The 17,746-nt window shown below is 43.5% G+C and overlaps 1 protein-coding gene across 1 annotated transcript in view; it reads left to right on the top strand.

The window, feature by feature from the left end:
- Positions 1 to 16,943, top strand: part of pcbp4 (poly(rC) binding protein 4) — a 65,345-nt gene extending 48,402 nt beyond the window's left edge. The window contains exons 13-15 of the mRNA XM_084061178.1: positions 979 to 1,034; positions 10,137 to 10,306; positions 16,393 to 16,943. Of these exons, the coding sequence (XP_083917304.1) occupies positions 979 to 1,034; positions 10,137 to 10,306; positions 16,393 to 16,924 (758 nt within the window). The 3' untranslated portion in view covers positions 16,925 to 16,943. The remainder of the gene's footprint in view (positions 1 to 978; positions 1,035 to 10,136; positions 10,307 to 16,392) is intronic.
- The last annotated feature ends 803 nt before the right edge of the window (positions 16,944 to 17,746 follow it).

The following is a 17,746-nucleotide window of genomic DNA, read 5'->3' as shown; positions in this document are numbered from 1 at the left end:
TGCCGTGGATTTAGGAGAGCACAAAACTCTCTCTCACACTGTGAGGTGCCTGTAAGGTGGCACTGCAAAGTGAACGACGCGTCACGCTAGACGTTCGGGCCGCGTAGCTGCCCGAACTTCTAGTTATACAACACGTGGCATTTGCTGTTTGGTTATTGTGTTGGCTTTTCTGGCAGGGTGACTTTGTTAAACACATTGTAGAGAACTTGTCACTACTCTACTGTTAAAAAGCCATGACGGCTTTGTCATCTAATTCATCAGCCCAACAGAAGAGCACATTATCATGCGGGCTATGGATGGATGACTATTCTATTATGCCCCAGGTAGAAAACTCATCAGTAGTGGTAGTGCAACACGCACAGGCACACACAAACACACACACACACACACACACACACACACACACACACGCGCGCGCAAAACAGATTCATGTTTAGACACACACACATACAGGCTTATACTGTAAATACACACAGGTGCATTTTGTGGACACATAAGCACTCAAACAGCTGAACACTCTCATATGCATAGACACACACTCATATAGACACACAGGCACACTGCACTTTTCATCTAGCTGGCTGGCATTTTGTTTAGTTAGCTGTGAGTGCCTTTTCTCTGTGGAGAGAGAGAGACAGAGAGACAGAGAGAAAGAAAGAAAGAAAGAAAGAAAGAAAGAAAGAAAGAAAGAAAGAAAGAAAGCTAATGAATAATTCGTCAAGTCGTGTACCACAAGGCTGATTGATAGCTAATTGTTGTCTCTGTTGTACTGAGGTAGAGCACCACCAACATTGTGTTAAGAAGTTATGATGAACTCTGTAATCTGGTATTGGCTCTAAAATTACAAATATTTCCCTCTCTCTCTCTCTCTCTCTCTCTCTCTCTCTCTGTCTCTCTGTCTCTCTGTGTCTCTCTCTCTCTCTCTCTCTCTCTCTCTCTCTCTCTCTCTCTCTCTCTCTCTCTCTCTCTCTCTCTCAGGAGGAGTAGATGCCACCTCTCAGACCACATCTCAGGAGCTGCTCATTCCAAACGATGTAAGCTCCCAGTGGACACCGATCATTTGGGTCTGGTCTCTCCGTGTAGTTCAGTGTAGTTCAGTAGTTCAGCGTATTTCTGTGTAATTCTGTGTATTTCTGTGTAGTTAAGTTAATTCAACGTAGTTCTGTGTAGCTCAGTGTACTGCAGTGTACTTCAGTGAGTTCTGTGTAGTTCGGTGTACACACGGGTACACACACACACACACACACACACACACACACACACACACACACACACACACACACACACACACACACACACACACACACGCTCACTTCTTTTCCATCATAATCTACTGAACTTGTTGACTCGTGCATGAACCTTACTGCAGCACATCTAACTTGACATCTTACCCTTCTCTCTCCTCCACTACACAATATATATCTCTCTCTCTCCCTCTCTCTCTCTGTCTCTCTCCCTCTCTCTGTACACACAACCCTTTGCCTTAACTTGAGGCTGAGGTCGGTACAGTTATAATACCAGGCAGTGAAGCAGCCAGTGGAATGCTGTCTGTGGTAACTCTGTAGAAATCTCCTAGGACTTTGGGACCCATGCCAGCCTTCTTTAGTTTTCTGAGAAAGTAGAGGCGTTGTTGTGCCTTCTTCACTACCTGCTCTGTCTGAGCATCCCAGGTGAGGTCCTCAGTGTGGCCTATCACTGTGGTGTCGTCTGCAAACTTGACCACTCTGTTTGAACTAAGCATGGCCACGTGTAGGTGTAGAGAAGGTGTCCCATCCGTACCACCTGACGTCGCTCTGGCAGGAAGTGGAGGATCCTAGCCTGATTATCATACTGAAGCTACGTGGAGCTTCAGTCTGACATTGGCTGCAGTGTAGGCGATTACAAGGGGGAGGGGATTAGAATTTCCCTAAACCAATCACAAGAGATCCACGGATCCGCCTACATCTGACGTCATCGCACAGCTTGTTTTAGCAGATATTCGCTGATTGGCTTGTCGTTAGACCCACCCCCACCTCCGACTCTCATTGGACGGTAGTTCTTGTACCAAATAAATCCTATAGGTTCACATTACAACACCAGACCAAGAGGGGCAGTCCACTCAGAGAGTGGGTGGGGTCTATGGTCTGGAACCACGCTAGGAGGATCCAGCTCCAAAGGCTGGGGTTGAGACCTAGGACCCTATCTTGCGCAATGCGTTATGCCTTATCTTTTTAGGCATTTCTTTCTTAACATTTTAAATAGTGAAAATAGCCGATGTGTCCTTGTAGATCAGCTATTTTCACTATTTTAAAATGTTTTTTCAAGTATACAAACATGCCAAAAAAGATTGGCATAAGGCGTATGATAGGACCCCTAGGCTCTTGAGCTTGGGGTCTAGTTCGAGGGGGATTATGGTGTTGAACACTGAGCATTCTCGCATAGGACCTGTGTCTCTCTAGGTGTGAGAGGGTGGTGTGGACTCGGAGTGATGTAGCGATGGCATCATCCGTGGATCTGTTTTGTCGGTAGGCAAATTGTAGGGGGTCTAGTGTGGGTGCTAGAGTCAGTTAGCCAGTGTGTTCGCCTACTGCTTCCCAACAGTCAAAACAGTGTGAGATGAATACTGCAACCAACGGCAATTATCTCTCTCTCTCTCTCTCTCTCTCTCTCTCTCTCTCTCTCTCTCTCTCTCTCTCTCTCTCTCTCTCTCTCTCTCTCTCTCTCTCTCTCTCTCTCTCTCACACACATACACACACGCATGCACGAACGCTGGCACGCACGTGTGCGCACACACACACACACACACACACACACACACACACACACACACACACACACACACAAACATAATGTACACATGTGCACTTATTCGTAGAGGAACAGCCAAACAGACACATAAACACTGATATGCAGACATACAAGCCTACAGGCATTTACGTGGGGCATGCAAACTTACACAAGCATGAATTCCCAGACATCAAACTGGTGAATAAACACTTGGTGGTGTCTTTCATTGTCATGTGATTGCAGATGCAACTTGTGATTGTTCCATGTATTTTTCAAAGTTTAATATCACTATAACATTCCAGGCCCCACACAAGTGAGCATTATCTCACACGGTTCTAAATATTGTTCAATATAAATTAGATATTTGCTTTCATATGTATGAATTCACGTCACTCACCTTTCTGATTTGGAACTCTTTAAAAAATAGCATACAATTAGGGAAAAGGGGAAATCACGTGAGTGAACAGAATTCTCTTTTTGATGATTTTTGATCTCCATAATAACTCCAGAATTTATAGAGAAGATTGTTTTGATGATAAAACAATACATTAACTCATTCCCTGCCAGACTTATTTCTGGCTGTGTTTGCCCACTGCCAGCGATTTAGTGTTTTTTATAAAATTGTTTAAAAATTCACAATTTTTTTTTTTCATTATGATCACAAGTCCAGTCGTTTCTAAACACACAGGCGAGTCGTGCACGGCGCTCAGACAACAAACATTACGGTCGAGGCGGAGCCCTTCTCCTCCAGCCCAGCGTTAAACACCATGCATGGCCATCAGAACGGAAAACTCACTTTCTTTTTTCACCTCGCCACAGACCTCGCTAAATCCCTTATGATCGCGTGTTCAACTGTTTGTAGACACACAGGGTAGTTGTGTGAGTGGCCCAGAGAAGAAATTTTCAATCGGCGACATTCCATTTTGCAGCAGTAGCAGTTTCAAAACAGCGACGCGAAACAGTGTTCCTCGACGGAGAAATGCAAAGCCGAGATAATGGCGTTTGAAAGCGGAACATAAACAGGAAGTGGGCGGGAGCGAAAATCTTTGATATGACGTATTTCCGTATCCGGGTGTGCTACAATGAAATGCTTCCCTTCGAGAGATGAAGGACGGTGAGATCTTGTTTTAAAAAATGATTAATCAAAATTACGTTTTTTACGTCAGTGGCAGATTTGGTAATTGGAAAAAATTACGTTTTTTACGTCAGAGGCAGTGGATGAGTTAATCACTTCCTTTCTGGTGTTTGTGAGTGAAACTGGCAAGGAAGAGGAATAGATACTGTATACCAAGGACTTGTCAGTGAGGTCACCATCATGCAGGCCCTTGGGGCAAAATACTTCTTATTGTTTGTGATGTCACTGTCATACTTTTAGGTAGAAAGAGTAACACAAACATGGCAGATGATACAGGGAAAGATTCAAGCCGCATCTCCCCAGTTTAAATCCGGTGTCTAGAGCAACTTTGGGTTTTACAGTTTAAAAAGAAGTGGAGCTTGATATAAGTCAACTCATGGGAATGTGAAGTATTGTCTTAAAACAACCAACGTGCAAGGGTATCTGGCTCCACACAAGTTAGGCTATATTTATACTTAGTTGCTCACCGCTATCTAAAAAATAGCACATCTACAAGCTCATAATGCGGCACAGAGTAAGAAAGGAGAGAACCTGTTGCTTGAGCTTGACGCCTGTACTGTACTCTTCTGATTAACCGGGACAATATAACCTAACGCACTGTTCAAAACGTTTAAGACATGCTGCTTCGCTTGTGAAACATCTTACTTATGATAGAGAATATAATTGAAAGTATAAATCAGCTGTATCCCACACATTTCCCAGATTTGTCTAGAGGACAAGAGACATAATAATTAATGACACACCTATCTAACTTACTTACTGACTACCTAACATGTGTAGTAACTAAGCATACAGGCTCTTAAAGCACTCACTACAGTGCGAGAAAGTGCGTGCGTGCAGAGAGAGAAAGTGCGTGCGTGCAGAGAGAGAAAGTGCGTGCGTGCGTGCGTGCGTGCGTGCGTGTGTGACAGCAGGGAGAAGCAGAGCAGCTTAATGATATCCTATAGCTCACTGTTAGAGCCTCGATGACAAGCTTTTCTCTCGCTTCTCTCTCTCTCTCTCTCTCTCTCTCTCTCTCTCTCATATTTTTACCCTCTATTTCTCCCCTTCACTTGCAAACTCTTTCCTCTACCAATTTCCCTCCTCATTTTCTCTCCTCTCTCACACACGCACCCTCTCCCTCTTTCTCTCACCCCCCTCTCTCTTTCACAAACATTCCCTTCTCATCTCCCTACCTCCCCCTCTACTCTCAATAAGCCTTTTCAAATTACAAGGGCAGCAGGGAGTAACCCAAAAATAGCCCTTGCTCCATCCTCTCTTCTCCTCTATCCCCTCTCCTCACCACTCCCCTATCCCCCTCTCCTTTATCCTCCTCTCCTCTATCCCCCTCTCTTCTCCTCTATCCTCCAATTCCTCTCCTCTATTCTCCATTTCCCTCTTCTCTCCTCTATTCTCCTCTATTATTCTCTGTATTATCCTCTCCTCACCCTGTCCTCTGCTCTCTATTCTAGTCTCCTCTCCTCTCCAGCTTCAAACAGATTGTACAGATTGTATACCCAGCAGTCATTACATAAAGGCTCTCACCGGGGGACAATACAGTGCATGTTTCCTGCATAATGACCTTGTATCTCAGACAACGGACAACTTTTAAGCCAAACGAGAAAAATAAACAGTGTCCTGCCCCCTCCATTGACTCTCATGCATTGATACACTCACTCTTCAGCCATTCATTTTCAACACTCTGCTTCACACCCAGGCCACTGAACCTTTTTCCACATGAAAGGGATGCTGTCAGCCAGCACACTATGACAGTTATGAAAATAAAAACAGCTATATAAGGATTTAAAAGGACACAGGCAATAGGAGAGAATTATATTTACTGCATCTTTTGGGACATGGGACACAAGAGACCGTTTACGAGACCATAAGCGAGGTCAAACAATGGTTAAAGGTTCTTTTTCACACAAATAGCCCTGAGCTGGCTGCTGTCAGCTGGCACTTTGTCTTATGTCTCTACTGTTATATAGTTACCCATAACACACACACACACACACACACACACACACGCACACACACACACACACACACACACACACACACACACACACACACACACACACACACACACACACACACACACACACAGTCACACATGCATGCACAGCCGTGTGAGCATATGAGGTAATCGACTCACCTCTATCCACAAACGTATGCCCAGTGGCATACACGCACGCACGTACGTGCGTGCGCGCGCGCACACACACACACACACACACACACACACACACACACACACACACACACACACACACACACACACACACACACACACACACACACACACACACATACTGCTCTTAAATTATCAGTAGTAGCTCCATGAATAGCCGTGAACAGCACTCTGTCTGCATTCACACTGTACTGGTAGATGACATGCATTGACAGGAATGTTTGTGGCACACTGTCAAATCCTCAGCATTCATTTATCTCTTAGGGCCCTATTTTGGGGGTCCTATTTCCAGGTCTTAGACTGTAATTAACTAATGACGCCACCATCTTATGCGCAATCGCTATTTTGAAACGCAAACACAGGACCACGTCTTAAGTGCAAAATCTTTCTGGGGGATTGTAGGATACTGAAAGTTTAACTAAGGGAAAAATATCTGGTCTACAAGTTCACAACGTGTCACAGCGTGACGCGTTGTGAACTTGGAGATCAGATGTTTTCGAAGAAGCTCTTGCAAATATGAAATAGGAACAAGTAGGACATGAAGAACCTGTGTGCATTTGGAGATGTCTTTCCAAATAGCCACTGTGAGGAAATAGGAAGAATGATTTTCATGCAGCTGGTGAAAAAATACGTTAATACAAGGCAATCAAGTGATATAGTTCTGAATAGAAATGTCGGACTTTTGTTCCGGAAGCAGGGAAGATGACACAGCGCACCTAGGTCTTAAAGGGAACTAAACGATACTCTGATTGGTTTAATTAATGTAAACGCCCAAACCACACCCATGACTAATTCAGGGCCGTTTAGCGTGTAACGCCTCGGCGCTACCTCAGCGCAATGTGTGTTTTACCGTCCTCAAAATAGCAAACCAGCGTTGATCACGCCTCCAGGGCTTAAGTTAAGACATAAGACCTGGCGGTAATTAAGACACGCAAAATAGGGCCATGAGAGTGTAAGCATTGGGCCAAATGGACCCTTAAGGGTTTCAGATGTGCACTACTGTATACATATGAGACAGACAGAGAGAGAGAGAGAGAGAGAGAGAGAGAGAGAGAGACTCTTGCCCCTCATTATTTCTATGCCCCTGTAAATGTCATTCACTCATTCTCCCTCTCTCTCTCTCCCTCTCTCTCTCTCTCTCTCTCTCTCTCTCTCTCTCTCTCTCTCTCTCTCAGTGCCACTGTTTTAAATAGTGATAAATAATGCACAATGAGGTATCCTGATGTTGGAAAATATGAACAGAGTGGAGATGAAAGACTCCATTACTTACAATTGCCACTTATGAAAAAGAGAGACATCGTTTATTTTTACTTTAATATTTGAGGAAAACAGCCACGCAAAAAAAAAAAAAACGATCTGTTGCTTTGCCAACCATTTTCTAATCCAACAACAAACAGCATTCACTCAGACCTACTGTGAGAGATGAGGGAAGGCTGCTGGGACCAGATCTGAAATACAGAGTAAACCAGTGATCTCTTATGTTACATATTTGGAATACATATCATTTGTTTGTTTCAACCTGTCCATATTTTCAAAGGGGAACATCTTTTTCAGTTCACTTCACTATGGACATTGAGACTGAGAGCAAAGAAAAGTCAGGACCAGCATTCCCCTGCACTCCTCTGACCCCTGTCTCCAGACCAGCACAGCTGTCCCGTTCCATCCGATACATCCAAGGCCCCATCTGTCAGACGTTTCCTGGCATGGACACCATCATCCCCAGCTGAATCTTTGATAGAGGAATTGACTCCAATATTGATGAGAATTGCCTGAGGCAGTGTTTCTCGGAGTACGGTGCAGTTAGACATGTGAAGATTTTGATAGATCATTTAGGATCGTCTAAGCCTAAGGGATATGGGTTTGTCATCTTTTAGACAAGAGGACGTACAGAAAATCCTTCATGATGCTGACAGGATCAGCTTCAGAGAAAAGTTATTCTACATGGGGCCCGGCGGTTCACAAGCAACAATCAGTCGCCCACGCAAAGAGTTTACCGTAGAGTGATGCAGCCTCAAGCTCCAACTCTACCAGCCACATCAGAGAAGCACACGTTCCACTTCCAAGCCCTTCCCTCGTCTAAAGCCCAGATGTCTCATCCACTACGATAAACGTCCACTTGGAATGCTTGCCATAAGTGTCCAAGTCGGAGGAGGCCTCTGAGTCACGTTAACACTCAAATAAACCTGGCCACTGTTCCGCCCATGGGAGCTATACCAGGCCCCCTCCTGTTTTCACTCTTCACCAAATATCTTCGCCAAAAATAGCTTATCTAACAATGCGTAGCAATGCGACCCGTTGTGAGCTTGTAGATCTGCTATTTTCAGCGAATGTTTGCCACGGAATAGAGATGCTAAGGTGGATAATGGGCAGGTAGTTGACCAAACCCATGGTTATACCAAAGTTTAATATCATTTTAAAATAGGAAAGTACTGAGTAACAACCAGGCTGCCAGCATGTGGTTTACTTTTGGAGATATTCCTGTTTGGTGCTGAGTGTTTTCTGTCTATTGTTACGGTGACATATACTCCATTACAGAACCACTCACTACCATCACACACACACACACACACACACACACACACACACACACACACACACACACACACACACACACACACACATGGTGGGGACTACTGTACAAATCCTGAAGCATGCGCACAGAAGAAGGACACAGACTCACACACAGGTGTTGATACACATCCATCCACATACACCCAGTCAGTGGAAGGCAGATGAGTCGATAGTTCAGCACCTGTTGCCATTCCACACAGACGCACATGCTGACAATCACAGTGATTGATGGGCAGATAGGCTTAGGTTGCATGTCTAAAACGTTAGATTGAAGTTCAATTTATTCAGAATACCAACAGTATTGATATGATAATATACATCTGACCATATTTAATGTGATTTTATGATTCATTTTGAACCGTTAACCAGTTAAACCCTATATACTTAGTTGACAGGGGTCAAATACAGCAGTGGTTTTCAACCTTTGTTGAGCTCTGGAGTCTGGACCACTAGCATATAACAATCCTCAAGAGCCAGCCCACCCCACCTCCCCACAACAATACATTTAGTATACTGTATAAGACACAGTAAAAAAAAAAAAAAAGATGATATTTAATTAACATTAATAATGTTAAAGCCAAATTTATACTTAGTTATCACCAAATATAACAGAAATAACACAACAAAATATTTAATTTCAAGCTTTATGCCTGTTAGTTCAAATATGTTCATTGCATTCATTGCATTTGATGGAATTATTATTTAAACACGTGTTTGATGCATTTAACAAAGTTACAATATACTGTATCTATACTTTAGTTTTTTTTTACAATTTCCCATGGAATAACCTGTAATTATGCCATGGACCACTAATGGTCTGCGGTCCACTGGTTGAGAAACAGTGAATTACAGCATGAGAGGAAATGGCTTTGGCATATGGTGCTGCGACAACCCAACATTAAACAGTTGACAGCCGATGCGAGACTCCCAACAAAGAGTGGAACGCGCAGCACTCCCTCATTATCACAACAAGTGGTTGCAGATCATCCATTAAAACAGCAGGCTCAGTAGCGCACAAGTCAGATCCCTAAAGCAAGAGAGAGAAAGGAAGAGGCGGGTTGGAGATGGACAGATGGAGCGGAGTGGTAGATAAGCAGACAAAGAAACAAACAAGGTTTGACAGAGAGATTCTGGCTCATACTGTAGGTTTATGATCCGTCTGCTGTGAGGCATTTTACGCAACGCAAATTGCGTTCTTTATACTTGACTTTTTTTTGTACTCTTTAAAAGTGCTTGGAAGTGCTTTTATTATTGTCCATTTTTCTCTTTTGTTCACTGTCGCTGTTGACCTCTCTACTACTCTCTCTTTCTCTCCCTCTCGCCAGTCTCTGTGTTTCTATTTCTGTCTTTCTCTATTGCTCCTTGTCTCTATATATATATCTCTCTCTATACGTAGTATATACCCTATCTCTGTACGTGCCCATATATACCTGTATGGTTTATCACTTTCCTTTCTCTCTCTCTCCCCTCCTGCTTGTTTGTCTCTCCCCGTAGCTGATTGGATCCATCATCGGGCGCCAGGGCACCAAGATAAATGAGATCCGGCAGGTGTCAGGTGCCCAGATAAAGATTGGCAGCCAGATAGACAGCACCAGTGACCGCCATGTTACCATCACTGGCACGCCCATTGCCATCAACCTGGCTCAGTACCTTATGACTTCATGGTAAGCATCAAAATATATTAGAAGTGTTCTCAATTCCCTTTGGTTGCATGATAAATATCTTAACTATGGACTAACACGGTACAAGTTTTCTAAATTACCCATATTTCAACGTCATTGACATACAGTAAGTTACCTACGATAATATAGACTTAAAACTGATGTCATGTAACTTATCAAAGCTCAGTAGCTTCAAATGTTATGATTAGTATCCAAAATGTTTCATATACTCTAAACTACCCAGTTACACAGCTATATAGCATTAAACTAGTAGTCTAGTAGTCAAAACCAGCCATAAGTATTTACATGTATAAGTGTATTATATATATATATATAATACACTTATATATATATTACAGGTCCATTTATTAGAATCTCAGAATTAAATTGACACTCTGGATTTTGCTATGTAAGAGGAGAGAGCCTTATTTCACCACCACTCAAGCAGAATTGAGCGGCCAATTCCAGGGTTCAAAAGTCCCCTTCGAGCACATTACTGACATTCACCTGTACAATGTTGGCATATTGTAATACAAATGCAACCACTTTCCAGATGGCCACTTGTGCCTTCTGCCAGCTGGAACGAGTAAATTCAGATTTATACTCAACTGCACGACAGTGCTCTGCAACGAAAGTAGCCGCATAGTACAAGCTCAGAATGCATTGCATATAAATTAGGTTGGGTATTGCGCATCAAAGAATAAAGCTCCAAGCACATGACATAAGAAAGTTGATGGTCCCTAGAGTAGGCAATGTACCTGGGCTGCACACTGCGTTATGTCTGCCTGAAAGACGTCACTCAGGGATATAAAGAACCTTGTGCGCTGAAGGAAGTTGAAGCCAGGAAGTTCAGTAGTAAGAAGCTGCTTGCACCAATTAGATTGGATCATTGCCCTTTAAATCAATAGATGGATCCAGATCAATGAATCGTTACATGCCTACTACTCATTAAACCTGGTAGCCCCATCTGAATCCTGAACTTTGCACCATGCATAACTTTATTGGTGATGTTGTGTTAATGATGTTAAGTAGTGAGTTACAGTTGTGGGAACTGGGGATGCATAAATAAGTTACTCTGCCATTTGAATCAGATTTCTATCTCTCACTGCCCGTCTCTCATTACCACGTGCTGCAAAATCATTGGTCGCACTTTGAAAGGTCAGAGCAAAGCGAGGTCGAAGTTCAAATTTGTTGACCTGTTGGCTAAGTGCTCAGATGCCTGCTTTGAGTGCTGTGCATCAGTGGTTCTCAAAGCTTTTTGATGATCTACAATCTACAATCTATAAGCTCACAACGCGATGCGATGCGTTGTTAGCTTGTGGAAATGTTCTTGTTGGGAGTCCCTGGCACACACCATTTTCAAATGGGGGTCCGTGGCCAAATGCATTTTAATTTGGGGGTCCTTGAGAACCACTGCTGTACATCACTGAGGGATAGAGATACAGTGAGACAGACATACTGTAGGATAGTGCTGATATGAGGGAAGCTTGTCAAGGGGACTTCGAACTTTTTTTTTTTGCTTCACTAAGTACTGAAGAAAGAGAGCAGCAGTTAGTACTCCAATGCGTAAAAAAAGCTCCTTCTACAAAGGCTGAAATACAATTACAATTATTAAAGGATCAAATATTAAGCTTTTCATTTTAGGTTGATACTCAAGAGTGCAAGTTTATCTCCTCATCGCGCCTTTAATCATCTTCTTTATGTGAGTAATATGAGAGGTATGGAAGTCTGCCACAGAGTTTTATAACAAAACATCATGAACCATGAATATGCAAAGTCACGATTGGACTTAGGATGAAATTGATATTTTACACCCAATAACAGGCATAGAATAGGTTGGGTAAATCTCTCCTACACACACACACACACACACACACACACACACACACACACACACACACACACACACACACACACACACACACACACACACACACACACACACGTGTAAATATACAGTATACAGCGAGGCTTACTCACATACAGTATACTACATACTCACAGGGTTAAACATCAAAACATATGCATATATATATATATACAAACAACTACATACACAGGTAGTCATACACATTAACATACATGGACAGTCAGCCCTTACACACATGCATGTACGTGCGCACACACACACACACACACACACACACACACACACACACACACACACACACACACACACACCACACACACACACACACACACACACACACACACACACACACACACACACACACACACACACACACACACACACACACACACACACACACACACACACACATACATACATACACTCAGCATCTGAAAGGAAATGAATGATCCAGTAGGTCAACTTTATTCATTCTGAAATGTCAGATCAGAGAAGGTGAGACAGTGTCGCTGACAAATACCTCTCCCTCCATTACTGTTTTAATCAGCTGACAGACAGAGCAGACAGCATTACAAAACCTATTCCATTTCTGTCCCAACCTGGCTGACTTGAGTTGTCTCCAACAGCCAAATGTAGTAATTTCAATACAAAAAGAAGGGCTCAAAGCAGTGCTGGTATCACAAGGGTTTTATTCCCCTGTTAACCTGGGTATTAGATTAAATAAAGCATCCAATACAACACTTGAGAATTCTTTACTAATCAAGGAAACCTTTGCTTATTAAATATATGTTATGTAAAGTGTACAGTGTCATTGCTTGCATTGGCATTGTGTCACAAGACCTGTGTAAGTACCTTGAGCTATATACAACATGACGTACATTATGTATCATAACACATTTACAGGCATTTAACCACATGAACCTATTCTGGGCCAAACATTCAGGACAATAGCCGATCTACAAGCTCACAATTTGAGGCAACGCTGTAAATTGGCTATGTTTGGTGAAAAGATTTGGTGTAGAGGGGAAAAGGGTGGGGGCCTTGTATAGACCCCTGGGGGACTCCGGTTAACACAGTATATATTGTAGGGTTTAAGTGGTTAAGTGATGCCGTGTTAAAATGAACCATAGCTGCCGAACGAGTTTCAATTTCTTGAAAGGGCCAAATAACAAAGCAATACATTTTAAGAAATATACATTAGAATTGATGGTCTTTATAAAACTTACCAGAGTAGCAGATAATGGGGAATTACATACAATATACTGTATGTACTGTATACATATCAAAAGTAGGAATTGAAAAAATCCCCAAAATAGCACATCCAAAATTCAAATCACAGTACTCACATTTCCCATTCTTTATTGGCACACACAATAAACGAACGCTATGTACTGTATATTATGAACTTCTATATATCTCTGTATTATATTCTAAGTCCTTTCAAAGTATTGTTCTAGTATTTCAGTCATAGATATTAAAGTATTGATACAGTAGGTAATAAGCTCCTCAGTTCCATGTTCACAGGCACCTACTGTACTTTCCTCTGAGACCCAATGACATTTAATGCTACAATGTGTCAAGGAGGCCCCCATGGGTCGGTTACATCCTCCTCCATGTTTCACCTGGCAGCACAGCGTTGATATGAATGCAAATCTCTCTTTCAACATGTATTCAAACTTATACATTTTAATACTTGAAGCCATAATGTATAGCAGTCGGCCCCCGGGGGTTATTCGGGGGGGTCCATGGGGTCGCCAACAAAATAGTTGATAGTTAGGAACCAAGTTGACAATTACAGGATGGTAACTCAGAGTAAAGCACGATACATGCTCCTTCCACTGTCCAAACGTATTTCCGGAAAGGGAGGTGAACCACATTTTGACGTAATTCAGAAGTTCTGATAACATTTTTCCGGATGCTCCTGCACCTCCAGATATCTTGATTGTCTGAAGTAGTTTGGAAAGCCTGGTCCGTGGCCTTATGCATACCAAACTTGAAAAAAAAAATGAAATTAAAACGTTTGTGAACCACTAATGTACAGAGTTATGGCAATACGTCACGTTCAGTTTGAGTATACAGTATAACTTTGGTACTGTAGATAGTTGCCTGTGTCAAGTATTTGTGGTTGTACATGAACTTGTGGGGCACATGTAAAAAAATGTGTTATATAAATGGAAATATCACTTCAGCTTGTCTTTGAAGCTGTGTTGCAAGTGAGTCTGTGTAAGTTGAGTGCATAAAAAAATGCTTTAGTGAAGTAATGAAATGAAAGAACTTCAAAGTGGATGGCCCTCTCTCTTATTAAGGATGGGAAAGTTGAACTAATTAGCAGCATAAGCTACAGTACCACTGTCAACCAGATACTGCTCAACTGAAACAGCATGAACCAAAAAGCTTAGACTTCATTGAAACATACACGCACGCACACACGCACACACTTTGTGTGCATGCGTGTGTGTGCATGTGGCTGTGCCCATGTACAAGTGTTTCTGTGAATACATTCCTCTTAATGTGCATATGTTTATGTATTTGTACTCCTGTGTGTGTGTGTGTGTGTGTGTGTGTGTGTGTGTGTGTGTGTGTGTGTGTGTGTGTGTGTGTGTGTGTGTGTGTGTGTGTGTGTGTGTGTGTGTGTGTGCGTGCGTGCGTGCGTGCGTGCGTGCGGCTTTGCCCATGTACAAGTGTGTTTGTGTGAATACATTCCTCTGTATGTGCATATGTCTATGTATTTGTACTCCTCCGTCTGTGTGTGTGTGTGTGTGTGTGTGTGTGCGTGTATGTGTTAATGCATGTCTATGACACTGACACCTGTGTGTGTGTTACAAACACAGCTGTGCTGTTAGTCATTACCCATAATGCAAGTCTTGACAAAACCATCACCGTCAAATGAGGGTTTAGCTTGGCTTCATCTTATATTCAAATTGACATGTGGCTAGACGGTGGCACAAACGTGACATTCGGGTGACGTAATGCCAGTAGATTTTCAGACCCTGAAGCCTACTTCTAATTCCGAAATTTAAAGTCGTTATTGAGAGAGAGAGGAACAAAATGGTGGGTTAGAATAGCTATCATAGTGGTTGTATGGGTCGAATTTGACCCTGCTAAAACATTTAATAATAATGTTCATTGTCGATCGTATTGTATGTTAGTTCTGTAAGTTCTGTGAATCATGCTCTCTAATTTCTTAGGAATTCACTAGTGACTTCCTACAGAATGTTTTGTTGTTGTTGTTGTTGTTCTTATATGTGGGTTCCACAAATACACAGATATTGCTTTGATAGAGTTATTCATTTCTAAATAACAACCATGACCTTAGACCTATTAAAAAAAAAGAGAGAGAGACAGCAGAGCTGGAGTGATAAAATGGATAGGGTTTCAAGTTTCAACATTATTCAATGGATTGACAGGGTCTCTCACACTCCAGCGACTCCCCAAACAGAGGTTGGAGCAATCAGCAACCATACATAACTACATGAACCCTCGCGTCCCAATTCTGGCCATGTCATAATAGGCGCATTCAGTGGAAATAGGCAAACACTTGGATTTTTTTTTCTTCGAAAATGTTATTTATTTTACTTTATATACAGAATATATACAGTGTAAAGAGTATACTCTGTATATTAAGTCGGATCCATGAAATCACATCTGATTTCTACAGTATACTTCTATCCTGCTTATGTTCAACAACTAGATTTTGGTGCCATGACCTAAAAATGTATTTTCTCCTGGAAGTTCTGTTTTTGATTTGAACTATTAAGTCTCATCTCAAAACGGAGCTTCATCTCCTAACGTCTTTTGTCACGGTTTTTGTTCCTTCCTCCCCGAAGCCCCCTCCCGAGCCATCATCCCAACTTATACAGCACACCCCCCATCTGTACAGCAGACTCCCCAACAATAATCTGTTGCAACCTCCAGCAAAACACACCTCTCTTATGATTTTGTTTGATTTTGTTCTCAAACTCCCCTCTATAATTTATGTTTCTATTATTATTATTATTTTCTTACACTCCAAATATCCTCCTTTTGATCTGGTTACTTTGGATTTTGCCGTTTTAGTTCACATCTTGATTTCTTTCTTTAACATGTCTTTTATTTAACCTTCTAACCCTTCTCCATCCGAACCTCCCCCTTACCCGTCTCCCTCCACCTCCCCCCCTTCCCTGTCCACCTCCCTCCTCCCTCCCTCCCTCCCTCCTCCCCTCCCCCCTCCGTCCTCCAGTCTAGAGACAGCCAAATCCACCGCCCAGTCCACCTCCATGCTGTCTCCCGTTGACCTGACCATGAGCTTCTCCCAGCCCGTCCCTGCTGTCTCCTCCTCCTCCTCCTCCTCTTCCTCTTCCTCCTGCTGCTCCTCCTCCACCTCCTCCTCTGTCTCCTCCGCGGCCCTGGCAGCGATGGGTGCGGCCGCGGGGCTGCCCCACTCCCATCATGCCGCCGCCCAGCCCATGCTGGGCGCCCCCTCCTATGCCGCCCTGCCCTTGTCCAGCCTGCTTGGGATGAAGTCCTTCCCGTACCTGGCGCTCTCCGCCGCCCCGCCCCAAGGCCAGGGGTCCGCGGCGGCCATGGCCGCGGCCGTGGCGGGCATGGGGGGTCCCATGGTGCAGGGGGCCGTCGCGCAGCCGACCATGGTTCCTGTGACGTCCCACGCCCACGCGGCGGCAGCCGCCGCCGCCCTGGCGTCCTACACGGCCAAGATCTCCTCGGCCAACGGCATGAAGAAGCCTGAGAGGCAGAAGTTTGCGCCGTACTGAGGAGGAGAGAGAGGGAGAGACAGGAGGAGGAATGATGTGCGGAAGTGGGATGGGTGTTGGCGTGCGTGTGCGCGCGCGCGCGCGTGTGTGTGTGTGTGTGTGTGTGTGTGTGTGTGTGTGTGTGTGTGTGTGTGTGTGTGTGTGTGTGTGTGTGTGTGTGTGCGCGCGCGTGTGCGTGTGTGTGTGTGTGTGTGTGTGTGCGTGTCACTTGTGGTAAAGCTTGGTAGGAATTGAGGCTAGTTTTAACAGATGGACAGGGCAGAGCTTTTTATTCCTTCCACTTTGACTCCTCTCGCTTTCTTTCTCGCTCTCACTTAAGCCTCCATCGCACAAAATAGCAGACCTATTGTACGAGCTGTACAGGTCTGTACTTATTGTACAAGTGGAAAGAGCTGTGCAGGCTGTACAGAGCTACCAGCTGTCAGCATGTACCTCTGCAATGTTTGGCACGCTATTCTGTCATGTGACGAAGTATGAATCAGGCTTTTTGCTCTGTTATTCAATTTCTTGCTCTCTTAGCCTCTCTCTCTCTCTCTCTCTCTCTCTCTCTCTCTCTCTTCTTACAGTACCTACTTAGAACACGGCAGTGGGATTTCCCCCAGGCCTGTGACGTTTAGCTCACAGTCTTTCAGTGTAGTTCGTGTAGCAGCGGCACAGATACTGTATGTTAGCATTAGCAACTTATTTTTTGTAGCTCTGCCCTGAAAGAGTGACCACTTGGAGGCATTGGTAGCAATGACGATACTGTTGTTTAAGGTTATTGGGCCAGAAAAGCCTCTAAAAAGCCATAGAGACTATTCAGCTTTTTCCCCTCCTTGTGTA

This window comes from Gymnoscopelus microlampas (assembly GCF_963454915.1).
Source record: "Gymnoscopelus microlampas genome assembly, chromosome: 7".
NCBI lineage: Eukaryota > Metazoa > Chordata > Actinopteri > Myctophiformes > Myctophidae > Gymnoscopelus > Gymnoscopelus microlampas.
This window is presented reverse-complemented; position numbering and strand designations above follow the sequence as displayed.